The sequence below is a fragment of the Parasteatoda tepidariorum genome, chromosome 3 (assembly GCF_982258835.1).
Source record: "Parasteatoda tepidariorum strain Cologne lab strain chromosome 3, Ptep-v5.0, whole genome shotgun sequence".
Taxonomy (NCBI): domain Eukaryota; kingdom Metazoa; phylum Arthropoda; class Arachnida; order Araneae; family Theridiidae; genus Parasteatoda; species Parasteatoda tepidariorum.
Genome location: NC_141757.1, coordinates 61,782,590 through 61,801,295, shown reverse-complemented (window position 1 = coordinate 61,801,295; position 18,706 = coordinate 61,782,590). Strand labels below are relative to the sequence as shown.

The window sequence follows — 18,706 nt, the reverse complement described above, 5'->3', positions numbered from 1 at the left end:
TCAAATGGAGAAAAGAAACATGAACAGAAAAGACTTATACTCTGTAGCCTAAAGGAGCTACATATTAAATTTTGTGAAACTTTCCCAGGTATCAAAATTTCCTTTTCTAAATTTGCAGAATTGCGCCCTAAATGGTGCATATTGGCTGGAGCTCATGGTACACATTCTGTATGTGTATGCATGAAGCATCAAAATGTAAAATTAATGATTAGTGCTGCTAAACTTTCAATAACATATAAGGATTTGCTGTCAAAAGTTGCTTGCAATGTTGAAAATGAAACTTGCATGCTCCATGGTTGTCCACAATGTCATGGACTATCACTTTTACGCCAGTACTTATGCGAAATAATGGAAACTGACAATGAAATTATTCATACTATAAATTATAAACAGTGGACCACTACAGATCGTTGTGAATTGTTATCTTTAACAGAAAGTATTGATGATTTTATTAAAAGGTTAACTGATCAGGTTATAAAACTTAAGTCACATCATTTTATTGCTAAAAGTTAGTCACGGTACTTAAAAAATAGAAAAAGTAATTTGAAACCTAATGAATGTATTATTCGATGTGACTTCTCAGAGAATTACACATTTCTGATACAAGACGAAATTCAATCTTACCATTGGGAGAATGCACAAGCCACTCTCCATCCTTTCATTTTATATATTCAGAAAGAAAATGATGAATTGGCAGAAGTAATAAGCAAGAGTGTCTGCATAATAAGTGATTGTCTAAGTCATTCAGTGGAAGCTGTTTATACTTTCCAAAAGGAAATAATCAAGTTTTTGAAAGCCTGTGCTCCATATGTGGAAAAAGTTGTGTATTTTTCTGATGGTGCATCAGGGCAGTACAAAAATCGAAAAAACTTTGTGAATCTCAGTCACCATCAACATGATTTTGGATTGAATGCCGAGTGGCATTTCTTTGCCACTTCACATGGCAAAGGTCCTTGTGATGGCATTGGAGGCACCACAAAAAGACTTGTCTCAAAAGCCAGTCTACAAAGAATAACTGAGAATCAAATCATAACTCCAAAAGATATGTTCAAATTTTGTGAAGAAAATATTCCTGGAATTCAGTATATTTTTGTATCACAATTAGAGGTTCAACAGGCAGGAGAATTTCTTGCCAACAGGTTTGCCTCCTGCATCAGAATATTAAATACACGAGGTTACCACAGTTATGTCCCAATAAGTGTTCATACTTTAAGAGTTCGAGAAATCTCATTTTCTGAACACTATACTGACACAAAAATCACAAAAGAAAATAAAACAGAAGATATTTGTTTTGAGAGTATCAGGAAAGAAAGCTATATAGCTTGTATTTATAAACAAAAGTGGTGGCTTGGAATAGTAAAAGATGTATCTAATGTTGAAAAAGATTTCAAAATTCATTTTTTTCATCCTTCTGGACCAGGTACTAGCTTTAAGATTTCGAAAAATGATAGTGTATGGGTTGAACAAAAAAATATTCTGATTTTATCTCCTTTGGCTTTATCAACACCAACAGGACGAGTGCACAACATTAAGCCAGAACTAAGTGCTACAATTTCAGAGCTTTTTTTAAAAAAAATTGAAGCATTAAGTAAATGAAATGTAAACTTTAAAAAGAAAAATGAATTTTTTTGTTTTTCAATAGTTGTTCAATGGCAGATTAGGCCTAACAAAGTCCTTCATGGCTGACTGTCATTTCTTCAATTTCAAATCTCTGTATCTCACATACCAATTGGAATAACAGAATAAAATTTACAGATTATAGATGTTATAAGTACAGGTCCTACCTTGTCAAATTTAATGTGAATACCACCTCCCCCTTTTGAGTTACAGGGTGTCAAAAATGTAAATTTTCAAAATTGCGATTGTTATAATTCAGAAGGGAAAGGAAATAACAGCCTGATTTTTTTTCCAGGAATATGTTATATGTAGCAATAACACATATAAAAAATCCAAACTGTTATCTCTTCCCCTTCATGAGATATTTATTTTCAAAAACTGGCATTTTGAGTAATGTTTCGTTTTTTTTTACAGTGCTCACAATTTTTTTTAAGTACAGATAAAACCACAAATAGTACATGATTTAATTAAAAAAACTACACAGATTTAATATCTTTTTGAATTTTTTGTTTATCTCTATTAGTTTAGAAAATATGTAAGATTTAAGACACCCCTGAATTTCATAAAAACGAGCAAGGTCGCCATTTTCAAGCCCCCCTAATCAAAAAAAATTAAGAAAGAATTTTTCTGCAAATGGATTTTTACTTCTTTGGTACATATGTTTCCACATACAAAGTATGAAAAAAATCAAAAATGGTGCGGCAACCAAAAAAATAAATATTTGTTGAAATTCTGTGGAATGACCCAGTATTTGTTTTTAAAATTCTCGTGAAATAATTTAATTGGAACTGAAACAATTTTGATTTGATTTAATTGCTAATCAAAACTTTCTACATATTGTTTTATGCATTTTTTTAAAATTTATTCTTTCTTTTTTGTGAACTAAGTATTTCCGAAAATATTAATTGTAAAGCTAATCATTATAATTATTTTTAAATGTTTGCTTTTTTTTCTATGATTCACAATTTCTTTTAATATGAAATTTATAGATATAATGGATTGTGAAAAAGCTCATTGTAGTTTTTTTTTCATTCTAAATTTTTAAAGTCAAATATTTAAATTAGTTTAAAGATTAGAACATTTTGTTTGATAAATTTTTGCCATCATTCAATTAGCTAGTTTATAGCCTCATCTGACTTTAACATTATTTTACATTAGTTTTGCAGAGACCAAAACAAGTGGAAGACTGCTAGCCCAAGATTCAAAACCCTTTCGCACCACATAAACAATCCACTTTTCCTCACTGCTAATAATTGGTTTTAAAAAGATCTTTTTCTTCATGTTTCACGAGTATAACATGCAGGCGTATTATTGTGCCGTCCAGTGATTTTCTTTGATTCCTTGAAGAGCCCAAACTTTGAGCTTCCTTATGTAACACAGCTTTTTGTGATGGGCATAATGCTTTTTTTTTTTACTTTTCTTCATTGTCTTTGCAATATCTTGTTTTGGGTAACCTGGGTTTGATTGGATTAATTTCTTCAATTTGTTAGCATCAATGCAGATTGGCCTGCCAGATTAAGGAACATCTTTCTAATCAAAACCAGCATTTCTTGAACCTGTTCAGATATAATTTGCTCTTGTAGAACGTCTTCACCAGGGTTGGCAAGTTTTTGACACACGACGGTTTTGACCGGTTTATTCTACGGTAACGTCATGTCAAAAACCCGTAGTTTTGGTAAAACTGTTAACTTATAGTTCAAAATTAATTCATTTTTGGGCAATAAAATTAGAAAAAAAGTTGTTAAAAGATATTTAAGAACAGATTCTTGCATTTTCCCAACATGATTATATCAAAACATACTATTTGAAGTAAAATATTAGGATACTAAACAAAATTTTCAACATTTCCAAGCATCATTTTGTTTGGCATATTACATTTCTGAAGAATGTCAAGGAGTTTATTAGTAGTTACAAGTTTTGAAGTAGTTACAAGTTGGTTTTTTTTTTCTTCTTTGAAAAATGCTGATATTATGGCACTTAAAGTGCAAATCCCAGATTCAAGAAATCATTCTTTAACACAACTGCTTAATTTTCCTTTTTTAAAAGTGAGATCTTTTTTCTTTACTATGTCGATTTTCGCCACGTCCTATGCAAGAGCGGGGATTTCACATTGTTCTATTTAACATCTTCACAGTTCCTTCAAAGACACTGCATTTCAGCATACCATTGTACCGTCGTGCATGAAAGCTCTATAATTTTACATGTTTGAGGAAGTACTGTTTTCTAAGTACTGGCTCCGAGCTGGGTTCTAAGAGTCTAGCACTCTCATGTGCAACTCTGCTGCATTTTGCAAGATACAGTGCCCGCCGCTAATAAAATCACTGGATAATAAAATCAGCCGCTTTATAAAATCAAATCGGCAGAAACCGAATCGTTACAATATTAATACATGTTAAAAACATCCTTTAATAAAATCAATGCCGCCGCTTTTTAAAATCAAAATTTTGACTACATAATAAATCAAAGGTGCAATATTTCAGCTTTTTTTGTTCTTATTTATAAAATTTTATTTTTTCGAAGTTTAAAGATTTTTTTAGAAGAAGCAACAGTTTCTCACAAACCTGTGAAACAGGTGTGGTTACCACTTTCCTGTGATATACATAGGGTAAGAGTTAAGGAAAAATGTGGGTGGTAAGCGGCGAGTTCATAGAAATCAATTTATCAATGTTAATTCATTGACTTGAATGAAGTTTGGAGAAACCTATCTCACTCAACAGGGGGTCGAATTCTTATCTTACTTTTTATTGAATGAACCATAGAAGGGAGAGAAGTTTTTTTTTTTATCTATCCTAACAGAGAATATGAATAGATTTCCAAAAACTGTCTGTGCTCATGTTCCATATTATTTAAGCCGTTTGAGTAAATTATAGTTAGAGTTAGAGCACATATCATTTTTAAGTTCGTTTGGTGTTAAATTTTATCAGCATGCCGAAAAGGAAGGATTTGAGTCTTAAAGATAAATTCGAAGTGTTGCAAAACTATGATAAGCTTCCTAAATGTAGTCAACGTGAAGCTTCAATGGAGATGGGGCTCATAACTGTTTCGAAGAAGTGATCAGCAAGGAAGAAAATGAAATGGACGAGAATTTTTCACGTTACGTAGCTATTGACAATAACCTGCAAACATCAGGAGAAAAATCTGATTCTGAAATTGTTACAGACATCAAAAATAGCAAAGTTATTTCCCATCAAGAAATGGAGGAATCAGACTCAGAAGATGAAATAAACTCATCAGTGCCATCTTCAATGGAAGTCAGAAAAGCACTTAATGTATTGCAGCAAGCTATAGAACAAAGAGGAGGAATATCGAAAACTATAAACACTTCTATAAACTCTCAAATGTTGAAAAGTTAACTTTAAATACTGCAACTCAAGCAATCATTGATCGTTTTTTTTGCAAAACTTTTGTAAATTTAATCTTATGTAGGGTTTTACTTCATTAAAATAATTAAATTAGTTAAAATAAAGCATTAATGTGGTCATTATTTCGGCTTTTAAAGTGTGTACATTTAGAATATATCGTTAAAAAAAATTTTTTTTTCAAATGTCGAATCGCCTCTTAATAAAATCGGCCGCTTAATAAAATCAAAAGAACATAAAACGAAAGTGATTTTAATAAACGGCGGGCACTGTATTCTCAATTTCAGGTTTCATTTTTTGCCCTGTGAAATTGAACTGCAAAATCTTAAGATATTTTTGTGGTGGAATAAAAAAAAAGTTCTTTGTCAGAAACTAATTATTTTATCATGATCATGTAAAGTTTTAAAAAATTATTTTGCATTTTGTTAATGTATATGGCTCTTAAAAATATTTGTTTAGTGCTTAAAAAGTACTAAAAAGGTGCATATTTTTGTTGAAAGATTTGGCTATGCACACTGGATTTAAATAAAAATATGTTAATTTCCAACAATTAAGAAATGGAAATCTCTGATTTCAGTGATCACTTTTCAATACAATCAATACTAACATAAATCCATATTTCAATCTTATTAGATAAAAAAAAATTACTTCTTTAAATTTTGTATTTTTTTTTTTTTTTTTTTTTTTTTTGTTGCGCTTCGAAATTAGTTTTTTAAATACAGTAGAGAACCGATTATCGGGAACGATTTGGATCATCGCTATTCCGGATAACTGATTTTTCTGGTATTCTGAATCCCTACAAAGCACTGCGTTTTTATTGTCAAACCCAACTAAAAAAAATTATTTAAAAATAATATTGCAAAGAAGAAAAAACTGTTAAGTAATACACATTACAAGTTTAATAAGATAAAAAGGAAGAAAAGAAAACAATGAAATAAAAATATCTACAGGCTTAATATATAATGAACAAAAATGGAAAAAGGGGGGAGGAGCTCCATTTTCCTTTCTTCGACTCCCTCTTTGCTTTATTCTACTTCATCGTTGTCTGCATCAGGACTCCAAACCATCCTCTACATTTTTTACATAAAATTTTTTTTTTACTTCATTATTCTCAAATGAGAAAAAAAAAAGTCGTGAGCATTTCTCTTCCCTCCTCCTATGCACTAGAATGAATTCTGTGTGGGAAAAAAATCTTTCAAAAATTTCTACAGAAAAGAAATTAAAAATTTTTTGCTTCCTAAAGGAAAAATCTTTCTTCAAAAAACTCTCTAGCGCTCTACGAAATATCGCTGTGATTCTGGCATGCGATTACTATTTAGAAGAGTTTAACTTGGGTTTCAACATTTTCGTAAAACTTTAATCGAAATCAGAAGGAAAAACATGTATCACAATCTTATTCCTTATTAAGCTGAGTGATTTTATTTCTCCTCCAGTTAAACATAAATTGGTAAGCAAACACAGAAGCTGACATATTAAAACGAATTTATGTTCTGCCCCCTCCTTACACCCTATTCAAAATAATGAATTGAAAAACAGATGTAGTTTCAATACTTGACCTTGAGTCATCATTCTCCTTTGGCTGTTACTATGTTCAACTATAACTCAATTAAAAATTTTAAACTCTAAAATTTTTGTGATTATGAGTTCCTTGGTAGGACTGGGCGATATTAGAAATTATGTATCGTGATGCATCGCGATATAGTATTTTTGAATTTCAGTTACTTGTAAGGCACAGAAAGTCAGATTTCTATCAAAACTTCAGACTCAGATTGATTCAAATCAATTTATAAATTTGAAGATATATATGTTTTGCTTAAGAAAGATATTAAATAAATTGACTACAATGTACAAATCTTACTTAAAATATTTATTGAAATGTTTGTTTAGAAATTCATAATACGCGTAAAACAAAGTGTTGAAAACTTTTTTAAAGCGGTTTTTACAAATTAATATTTTCTTGTACTATTATGCATAAATAATTACATAATTATTAAGTTCGATCGTAATGTTCAATTTCTAAATGAAACGTTAAAAATTATTTGTATGTTTAATTTTAGAAAAAAAAAAACGCTTTTAACTATTTTTTATTATTATCATTTCAGTTATTATAGTTCTATTATAGTTCATTTACGTCACATTAGAGCTGCACAATGGGCTATTGGCGACGGTCTGGGAAACGTTCCTGAGGATGATCCGAAGACATGCCATCACAATTTTGATCCTCTGCAGATGGGATGGCACCCCCGCTTCGGTAGCTCGACGACCTGCACGCGAAGTCGAGCACTTTACGGTAGAACAGTTTAACGAGGACCAATACCGCACACCCTCGGTCACTACGCAGACTGATCCAAGTGGTCACTCACAAGCACACTGACCGCAGCCAGTGGCGCTTGACTTCGGTGATCTGCAGGGACGATCAGTCCACTGCGGGACCTTATCATTTCAGATAAATAATTAAATTAAATAATGACCGAATTATGAACGATAAACAAAGTAAGATTTAATTTCTTAAAAATAAACAAATTTTGATATTCGATAATATATTTAGCTAATTAACAAATAATATGAAAAGAATATTTTTTAAAAAAAATTATTATGCTCTCTAATAAAACGAAGTGCTAAATGATTTAAAAAAATGAATAAAATATGTAAACCTTTCAAATTTTTTTGTATAAACAAAGTTAATTGACTTATGTCCAAATCCAAATGACAAAAATAAATTTTGTTTTAACTTTATTTCTTAAAATAAAAACAACAAGATTTATAAATTTAAAATCAGCAATAAAAACTCATTAAATTATTAGAAGTTTCATCCAAAAAGTTTTTAATAAATTAAAAGAAAGTAAAAAAATAACCTAACAAATACAATTCTTTATGGGAGCCTAAATTAGATTGCCGATAATTTTCACATTTAAAAATAAAAAGAAGTTTTTTTAAAAAAAACTTATCTAATTAATGAAGAAACTCTTCTTCATGTATTCTTTTCAGTAATAGATTGCCTTCAGAACAAGGTAACATCGGCGATCACGAAGTTAGTCCCACTGAAAATAATCTACAAGTAAAGTCGCGACAACGAAAAGAAAAAGCTAAGAGGTGCGAAAAGGAACATGTGATATAACGATATGTGTTCTCAAAACTCTGATTCTACAGCTCACCAATCAAGGCCATTTCAACATAACGAAACGAACATCGTTTTCCACAGCGCGAGTCGACATCGGAACGTAAGAGAAGAGTCTTATATCGCTATATTGTTCTTATATCCTTGCCTGTCTTATATCGCTGTATCGTTTTGCGCTCGTTGTCTTTACTCGACGGCTTAAATCAGATTTCTGATGCATCGCCTTGAATGAAAGTCGCTGTATCGTCTTGCCGATATATGCGTTAAATCGATATGTCTCGATACATCGATTTATAGCCCAGTCCTATTCCTTGGTCATAAATACTTATATATTTTCAGCGACTGCTGTAAAAAATTTTGTCATGTGAGTTTTGCAGTTTCATACTTATTGATCTTTCATGTGTTTTTATAAATCAACAATGTTGTAATCATATCCAGAGGCATATGTGTGAACAGAGTTTGAGGAAAAAAATTTTACTCTTCATAAACAACTGTCAAAATTTTTTTATTTTACCTTGTAGTCAATGTTTTAAAAAAGTGCAGAAATTTTTTTTGTATAACTCATTTAAAAAAGCTAAAACTCTCCTATCTTAACTTGCTTGTAAGCTTCAGATAATGATATAAAAATTTCTTTCTCTTCGCGCAACTACACTTTTTCTGTGATTAGGCTAAATATATTTGACTTTCAGACATGCTAGTATTAATAATAATATAGATTTTTCTATTAAAATTAGAACAGTTTCAAACAATTTTTACTAGGATAGGTAGCAACGAAAGGGTTGAATCTAGTTTAAAGACAATTATTGCAATGTTTTAAGTTATAATTGCTTGCAGAAAAATTTTCATTTTATCTAAGTCTGACTTATCACAGAATTTTTTAATGATGAATTGATGAGTTTGTTGCCTGTTTTAAAAATATGGTATATAAATGAATGCTGATCCAAAGAAGAAGAAATGTTTTTGTTTCTGTCTTTTTCTAACATTTATTTAGTTTGCTTATTCTCCCTATATGTTACTTTGATTTTGGTGCAGTATTGCCAAATTCAACTTGTGTGTTATTAATTAATTTTTTCTATATTTTCAAATAAAATATTGCTCTATCTTCTGTCTTTTTAGATTCCTGAAGAAGCAGCTAAGGATGATGACAGCAATGTCCTTCAACGGATGACTAAGAAATTTGTAAATTGCCCTCTAGGTTCTCTTACAAAATGCCTGGAAGGAAACCGAAAGATAAAAGTAATTATTCCTCTTTACATAATTTTTATGGCTTAAAACAGTAAACTTTTGTAATAATCCAATTACATGTTGTGAGAGGATGTCTTGTTTAATGCAAATGAAGTCCACACAAAGAGTTAGCATATGCCCAAACTAATTTAGGCAAGAAAATATATACAGTGAAACCTCCTATTATGGACACTCCTGCGAAACAGACGCCTCTCAATACGGACATATTTTTAATTCCCCGGGAATCTTCTATGAATAAACCATTACGTACATTCTCCGCAAAGCGGACACTCCCGTAACCGGACGCGGACAGTCATTTTGATCCTGAAACGTTTTTTATCTCTACAAACCGGACACTACTTTTTCTAAATAAATTGCAAGCAAAAAAAATTCAACTTTTCACCATTTTTAAAGCATGTAAATAAAACTTTTTGCCTTATCCATAACTAAAAATATTGTTAAGCTATTTCACCACCGAAAAATCAATCTGTCTCCTGTCACCTTGCCTTATCTTTGTAAAAAAAGGAGAGAAAATGGAAATAATTCTGACATCGGCATCTTTTCATCTGGACCACACAGGTTATGAGACCCCTCAAGTTGAAATGACTTCTCTCAATGCTTCTTCCCCATTGAAAATTTCTTTAATTTTCTTATCAATTTGAAGACTGTATTTAACACAACTGGGGTAAAAAAAAAAAAGAACAGAAGTATAATCTTTGAGGTCTTTATGTAAATGAAACATTTATTCAGGCACTTGATAGCTGATCAATTGTGAATAATCATCTCCATAGGTCGTCGTGACTTACAGGTACGCATTACTTTTTTTCTGTGCATCATGGGAGGTTTATTTTCCAAGAAGGTATTAACCATGTTCCCTATCAAATGATAAGTAGGTGTAAGGGGATTTGAACCTAATAATTGAAACGGACTGAGGACAGTACGCTCCTATTTGGTATCATATGTCTAACCAGGGGTCTGTCCAGGCCGAATTTACTACCGTTTAGCGGTACCTTCACAAATTCAATTTTAGGTGAAACAGTAGTTTCACAAATTCAACTTTAGAAAAAACGGTAGTTTCACAAAATACTTTTTCTAAAAATTTTATTTTTGTATCCCTTAAGAAACGATAAATCTATATTTTTACCATGTTTTCGTATTGATTTTGTAATATAATTTTTAATTTTTCACAAATTATGTCTAAATTTTCACAAAATAGGTACCTTTCAGAAAAACCTTGACAGACCCCTGTTAACTTGAGTATCTATGCTAATAGGAAAATTATATTTATTTGTAGCTACATCCAGAATTATGTATTTTTATCAAACTTTATATATTCTTTTTTATATTTCTTATATAAAAAAGAATATATAAAGAATCTTCTTTTTTTAAGATAAAAAAAGAAGATTCTTTATATCTTAAAAAAAGGATTATATGAAGAATCTTCTTTTTTTATCTTTTTTATATCTCTTTTTCTCTTTTATATATTTCTTATTGTTTAAATAAATATTCTTGTAGATATTTACGGTATCCTTGTAGATATTATTTAATTATTTCTACATCTTTGAGAATGCTCTAAAAACAATTTACGGTGTTAAATTTCGTTATTAGGGTACCCTTCCCGTAAACGGACAACTCTCATAAACGGACAAATTTTTTGGTCCCATGAATGTCCGCTTAACGGAGGTTTCACTGTATATATATTGTAAATAAGACTGTTGTGTATTCCAATATAAATGTCTATTTAAATATAATTCATAATGTTAATTATTATATTGTAATATCTTCCCTCTCTGTGTGTTGTGTGATGTATGAATGTGAATGGGTATCTGTGAGGCAGATTGGTGTAGGTAAAATGTTGCTCGCCTCTGTGACTTTGGTTCACTGCCTGCCATTTTAAAAAAACGTTTATTATACATATCTTTTTAAACGTGATATTTAATATCACATTCCAGCTTCGCGTTAATGAATCAAGAAACATTAAACATTTGACCTATATTCATTTTTGAAATAAATTTTAGTTCAAAAAAATTCTCCCACGGTGGACCAACAATGATATTGGTGCAAACCGGCATGTCGAAGAGAGTTTTCTTGAATCTGCTATTCAAATTTTTTCAAGCCATAATGACATCAGCGTTTTTTTTATAGTTAAGATTAGTAGCTGTAATTGCTGAAAAAATAATGAAGCACTGCATACATTTAATATGGAATCTGCGAGTTGTGTAAAAATGAAGCTGTGGTTAATGAAAAATTCAGTTGCGTAATACATGAAAAATATTCGATAGCAAATTTTATTCAACCAAATTTATAATAAAAGGGGGAGATGTATTGCATTGATTAGTTATTTTGCAATAAATCTGAATTTGGAACAAAATTCCCTCTCAGTCATATTTTTTTTTATACCTTAATATATACCTTAAAAATATGAATCGAAAGATTTATAAAGGGTCTCTTAACTTTTAAAAGTTTAAGATCTCTTAAACTTTTGTGATTTTGGAATATGTTTATTATCTATTTCAAATTTTGCTGAAGCCAGTCATTATCAAATTTTTTATTTCTCAAATGAGAATAGAAAGATCACGAGCATTTCTTTTCTCTCTGATGCGCTAGAAACGCATTTTTTGAAAATAATTTTGCATTTGAAAATGTATACAAATTTTAATATTTATAATAAGATATTAATAATCAGATGAACTTTATAAGAAAAAAATTTTTTGTTTGAAGATTTGCGGAAATTATTTTCGACATGTTAAGAATTATTTCTAAAATTATAATAAGCATTGTATAAAACTGTTTCAAGTCAAAATGTGCAATCAAAATAATTCAAAAGGAGTTAAGAAAACCAAATTTTAGATGAAGTCGCAATGCAATGGCAATTGAGCAAAAAATTTAATTTTTATCCCAATAGACTCTGAATCTAAATGGATATCTTTTATGCAATAACATGATAAAGCATTGTAAAGAATAATGTGATTTGGAATATGCTTATTCGTTGCTTTGCATTTAAAGTTGACATACTTAAAAATTTTTACTTTAAAATGATTCTTGTTTATTTTAGCAGGAATCAAAATCAGCCTAAATTCAGAAGTAATATTTATAAGATATAACTTTTTTTATATGCCATTTACTTCTATTAAAATTTAATAACATTTTCATAAAAATAATTCAAAAATGTTATCTGCTCAGTCTTTTAGGCTCACATATTAATTAATCAAAATTCCAAATCACTGATTCATAAACAAACAACAAAAAAATTTTTTTAAACTCTCCTAATCAAAATTAGCTGCCAAAAATTGCAAAGCATAAAACGCATCTTTAAACTCTCGGAACATTATCTGTAACATTTATTAGTAAACAGCAGCTAATTAAAAGTAAATTGGTATTTTAAAGATGGCATGCAGAGAGAAATGAAAAGCTTTCACCTTACGGTTAGAACAGGGTGTAGCCTCATCAGGTCACCATTTTTGTATGTCCAACCCTTGTCTGAAAGAGAAGAGATCGAAAATATAAAATTTACTAATTATGCATCGAAGCTGCCAGGTACAAAAAACAGAAATATATCACGGTTACAATATAATACTTAAGCAAATAACAATCAAATAAACGAAGTAGACAAAAAGAATTATATTTCAACAAATTTGATGTATGATGTGACGATGTATTTAATTTACTTCCCACACGTTAATTATGTGGAAAAACTTGGCTCAACTCCACCTTTTTGATAAGGAACAATTAGCTGGCACTGACAAGAGCAAATTCCCATTTGGCCAACTGAATAATGTGGTGTTTGGTATTTGTGCCATTAGTAGGTATATCATAGTCTTTTATAGGAATTATAATATATTTGAAAGTTCTTACATTTTTAGTAAGCACGGTTAATAATCATAAAAGTTTTAAAAACTTTTATGATTATTATGTATATAAATTATTTTCAAAATAAGGGCAAAGTTTAGCTTAAGAGCTACAAATTATTCATGTCATGTTAACAACAGGTAGAAATGCATAAATTTCAAAAGAATTTTTTTTCTCAATATAATTACTCGTGTTTTGAGCTAAATTCTTTTAAAAAAAAAAAAAAAATTATGAAAGACAGTGAAATAGAACTAAATATATTGTTTAATATAAATTTTTGAAGTAAAATTTCTAAATATTATGAACTAAAGCGGAAGAATGTTAAAAATTCAGTAATGGAAGACTTCCGCAGAAAAGCGGAAATCCGCTTCTTTCACCCAGTTTTTAAAATTTCTGACAATGTTAAAATGTATATATATATATTTTGAATTAGTCAAATTGTTACCCATGCTGCCCGAATGATATTCAGGAGAAAATGGGTGGCGTTGTACAGGGCTAAAGAGGAGATAGAAAAGGACTGGTTCGATCTTTACTCAAAGTTAAAGCTATGATTACCTACCTCATGACACCATACCACACACTGATCTCGAAAATCATAACTTACAGATATAAAAACTTTGCTGTTTGTACTTTCTCTAAATAAGTATAAACAGCAAAGAAGAAATGAATTGAACGTTCGTCACTTTTCTGATAATAGCTGTCAAACTTTACACTGCTAACAAATTATATCTGTTAAAAAATATAGTATTCATACGTTTTCTTTTTAATCCTTATAGTATTTAAAATAACATTTTTTCAATGGTTGGCGTCATCGTGTAATAATTTGAGTTTATAAAGGCACTTCTATAGTTACATATTGTTTGATAGCAATAGTTTATTAATTGGGATGTTTAATTTTAATATATTTTCATACATATGATATACGTATAGGATAGAAAATTTAAAAAAAAAAAAAAAATTATTACTACGAAACAAAAACCTTAAATGCAAATTACTAAAAAAAAATATTCTTTGAGCTACTCAGAAATATCTAAAAAATATTTTAATTAATGATATGAATAATGGAAGAATTTTTAAGCATTAATTACTTTTATTTTTTAAGTTCATTTTTCTTTTCTGTTTAAATTTATGAGACAGTCGATTTCAATGGGAAAACTCTAATAAAAGTTTTTAAACATCGAAACATAATTTTAAGCATAAATTCTTATAACATACACATAACTCATACACATAAATTCTTATAATACATTTTATAATTCATCTGATTTCAACTTTATAATTTCTGCAGTAAAACATGGAAAATTATGTTTTCTCATTTTGTATTCTATAATAATTCTTGAACGTGAAATTTGACTACTGCTGTTAAATTTTTGCTATCAGATAAGAAAAAAACTAACTCAAAGAAAAAAGTAAATAACAATAAATGTATTTAAATTAGTTTCAAAACAGAATGCTATTTTATGTGCGAAAAAATTTATTTTTGGAGCTAGAATTTGATTTTGTGTTGCCGTGTCAGTACTGACTGAAATCCGGAGCTTGAGTCTCCAAAGTAGTGACCTAGCCCCAAGGTTGCAAAAAACCCGGATTTTTCCCGAAAAACCCAACCCTGGTGGGTTTAATTGGGCTTTTCTGAGTTTTTCATGTTGGTATTTTTTTTTTTCAAAAGAGGGGGCAGTTATAAGTGCTTTACTTTAAAAAAGCTAATATTTATAATTAAGTTTAATTTTAAGAATTGACTTAACGTATTGGGAATAAATTGGTGCAAAAGTCAGAAAAATGTTTCTTCTGACATCAGAATTCAAAATATGTACTCACATACATCACACATTTGAAACTTATTTTAACACAGGATTACTTTTTATTTATATTTTAATCTTAAAAAATATCTGAGGAAATATTTTTTTTTGTGCATAGAATGCGGATCAAAGCATTCACCATAGGATCACCTAAACTTGTAAAAACTGTGTATCAGTCAAAGAGGAAATTCGATATGCGTTGGATGTTCATTTATTTCAAGTACGTAAATGTTTGCCATCTTATGAAGATGCTTTTAAAAATGTTTTAAGAATCTATGTTTGGTGGGCAAGTTTCTGCAAATTGAAGTATGATGCCCTATCAAAAACGATGAAGGCATTACTGAGTTGTTTTCATGCCCCTCGAGTGGAAAATTCTTTTAGCATGATGGGTGAAATACTTGATAAAGGTTCAAGTAACATGAAAGTGGAAACTTTTTCCTGTTGGAAGAAATCTATATCACAATATGAAAGCATCATATTTAGAATATGAAAAAAGTTTAGACTTGAAGAGGAAAGGAATGAAGTGAATGAAGGCATATCCAGCTAATTAGAAGATCAAAAAGAAATATATGAAAATAAAATAAAAGCAGGGTGAATCTTAAAAGAAAGAAGAAGTTGCAAGAAAGAAGCAAATAAAAATTTAATCTTGAAATATTTCTGCAGCTTAAATGTTGTTTGTAATCAATATAAGAAATTCTATTTTGTATATCATGTTCATGAAACATTTATTACGATTTTATTAAGAATAATTAACTAGTGAGTAATTTGTTTGTTGTTTTAGTCATTTATTGTAAATGTGTCCGATTTTGTTTTACATAACTGCTGTTTTTTGAAGAATTTTTTTAGGGGTAGTACAATAACAATTTAATTTCTGTTGTAAGTGTACATATTACCAGCAAAAATTAATTTAAAATGATTATTAAGCCTCATATATTGCTTAATTTTTTTTTATGTAGTGGTGGTAAAAGGAAGTTTAACAACATTTGTTTAAGAAAAATTTAAGTTCTAATGTCTAAGTGCTGCCACTTTGAATATTAAATCTTCCGGAAGAGTTAGAAGTTATGATTTTATGCATCTTCTTGATATCACAGTACAAAATAGAACCCTCAACCTCCAGGACTGTATTGTAAAAGTTCAGCTTTTTTTTTATTTTTATCCACTTTCATGCCTGGAAATAACAAATTCACATTTAGATTTAAGCTTTTAGTTTATAACATCAATAACATTATACAAAATGTACTTACAAAATTTAAAACAGTTATAGAATAAGTTTTTTTGTATTGTGCGAAATGGATTTTCTCAAAATTAACATTCTTCGGGTGGAAATGCAAGAAAATTATTTGATGAAAAGAATATCTGAAAATTAATTTATGATAATAAATTTTATTTGTCTTAACGTCTTTTATTCATATAAACTAAGTTTAAATAGAATACTCTAAAAATAAAAAAATATTTTAGTTTAGTTTTTGTGAGTTTATTTCCAGTTTCATTGGTCAGCATATGAAAAAATTATTCATTTTTGAAATATAGAAGGAAAAAAATTAAGAGTTTTGGAAAGCCAAAGAGCTAAAATTCGTATATGAACAGTAATAATAATAATTAAAAAAAATCAAAATATCCGTTTTTTACCCAATCTGATCCCTTCGTACTCACCGGGAGTATCGTGAAAACTGGGAATGTAGGGTTGGCTCAAATGTGACTATTTGCAACTATTTTCGACCGGAGGTGACTATGGCAACTTTTTTTTGTCTGAAAAGGCTTTAAAAAAAAAAAAAGAAAAAACTATTTTTGGGAAAAGTATTGGAGGACTTTTCTGTACTCCAGCTGTGTTTTTTTTTTTTTTTTTTAATTTTATTTTTAAAGAAGCATAAATTGGGTTGACAATCTGCGGCAATTAAAAAAAAAAATGTTGAAAATTTTGAATTGCAAATTTGAGTCATCACTTTTTAATTGACTTAATTCGCACAGATTCCATCATAAGTCTATTTTGCTTCTCAGTAGCCCTTTCAACCGTTACTGCTACGAAATTCTGCGTGATTTTAAAAAAACCAATTTTTTAATACAATATTACGATACGTGCATTTCGAATGTGATTAATCACACTTTTCAGTGATTGATAAAAGGAAGGAAAATTTTTCTTTAAAAAGTATGTTTTTTTAATCGGCATTATTTTTCTGAATTATAATTAAAAGTATTTAATTTTCTGCAGATTTTCTAACTTTTTTTTACATAAATATTTAGTGCTAAAACACTAACGTTTATATAAAAATTATCATATTCGCCTCCAACTTGACTAAATGAATCCTGGTAGATGACAATTAAGTCATTCAATAAAATTATAGTCATATTATTGAAAGTTTCTTGTTCCTATTTAGGTAACTATTTTGTTCATTTCTTTCTGTGGCAACCCTGGGAATGGGATGACCATGGTATTTTCTTCTTTCTCAATGTTGCCCAGTAAAGTTTCTTTGTTTCTCCTCTCTTTCAGCCAGGTATATAGTTCTGGCAATTTATCATTTCGAATTGGAGTTGGCGTACTCTCAATCACCTAATTGTTTTTAAACAATCATTTATTAATGCTTTCTTATATCAGCGATTTTATTTACATTTTTATTAAATAATAATTTTTTCATATTTTAAAGCATATCCTGAAATTTTACAGAAATCTACCTGGAGAACCTTGAAAAGGCAATGAAAAATTTCTTCTTTTTAAATATAAACCCTGAGTTATATTGATTTTGAGGTCTTTGAATATTAAAATGTGCAGAAAAATTTTGAGAATCTACATACTCCCTTAATTCTATAAAATTGAATTAAGATTTTCGACCTTAAAAGTAATAACTTACGAGTCTGCAATCAACCTTTCATATCAATAATTTTAATAAGTCACATTACAGTTATACATTATGAATAATTTATCTAAGAATTATAGGCTTAATGATGAGCTATCATTTATAGGATTAATGGATATTACTTATTCATTTCTTAGTCTATTCAATAATTCTGTTTCTAGCTAATTTTAATTCTTTTCATCTCAGAATTTATTTCTAAGCTGTTATGTGCACAGTGTGTGGAGAGCAGGAAAAAAAAAATTGAAACATAATTCCATAATTGGTGTTAAAATTATCTATAATATTTTTATTAATAATTTTAAAAATTATTAAGCTATAAATAATAAAAATATACATCCAGTTCGCTTTTAAAAGTTTATATATATATATATATATATATATATATATATATATATATATATATATATATATATATATATATATATATATAAAACACTATGAATTTTTTAAACTTAAAAGTGTAGTTTTTGATAGATAATAGTATATAATATAGAGTAGTTTGCAAAATAGAATGTTGCAATGCATTTTCTTTTAATTAAATAAATTAAAAATCTCTGGTATTTAACTCTTCAAATATCTCCAGTTTTTAACTATTCCAATGTTTTAAGAAAATCCTTTTTTTTTTTTCTATTTTTGCTCTAAATTTTAATATTTGTAATTGATTATAATGTCTGGAGTTCATGCCAGTTTTGATAATACATATGTATTTGGATATATATGGAACTAAGGCTTTTAACATTGCTGACTTGCTTAGCAACAACTATATTTTGGTCTAAAAGATGAATTGGTTTTTATTGGATTGCAGTTGTGTGAAGAATGCATTGTCCTCTATTATTATTTTCTCTTTCTTCTAAATAAATGATGAAACCTAGTTTTTGAATATTGTTTCAC

At 29.0% G+C, this 18,706-nt stretch overlaps 1 protein-coding gene across 2 annotated transcripts in view; it reads left to right on the top strand.

The window, feature by feature from the left end:
• The window catches only part of LOC107443749 (U7 snRNA-associated Sm-like protein LSm11), a 33,789-nt gene that overhangs the window by 10,646 nt on the left and 4,437 nt on the right, over positions 1–18,706 (top strand). For both annotated transcript variants that reach the window (XM_016057710.4, XM_016057709.5), the window contains exon 2: positions 9,211–9,330. In XM_016057710.4, the coding sequence (XP_015913196.3) occupies positions 9,211–9,330 (120 nt within the window). The remainder of the gene's footprint in view (positions 1–9,210; positions 9,331–18,706) is intronic.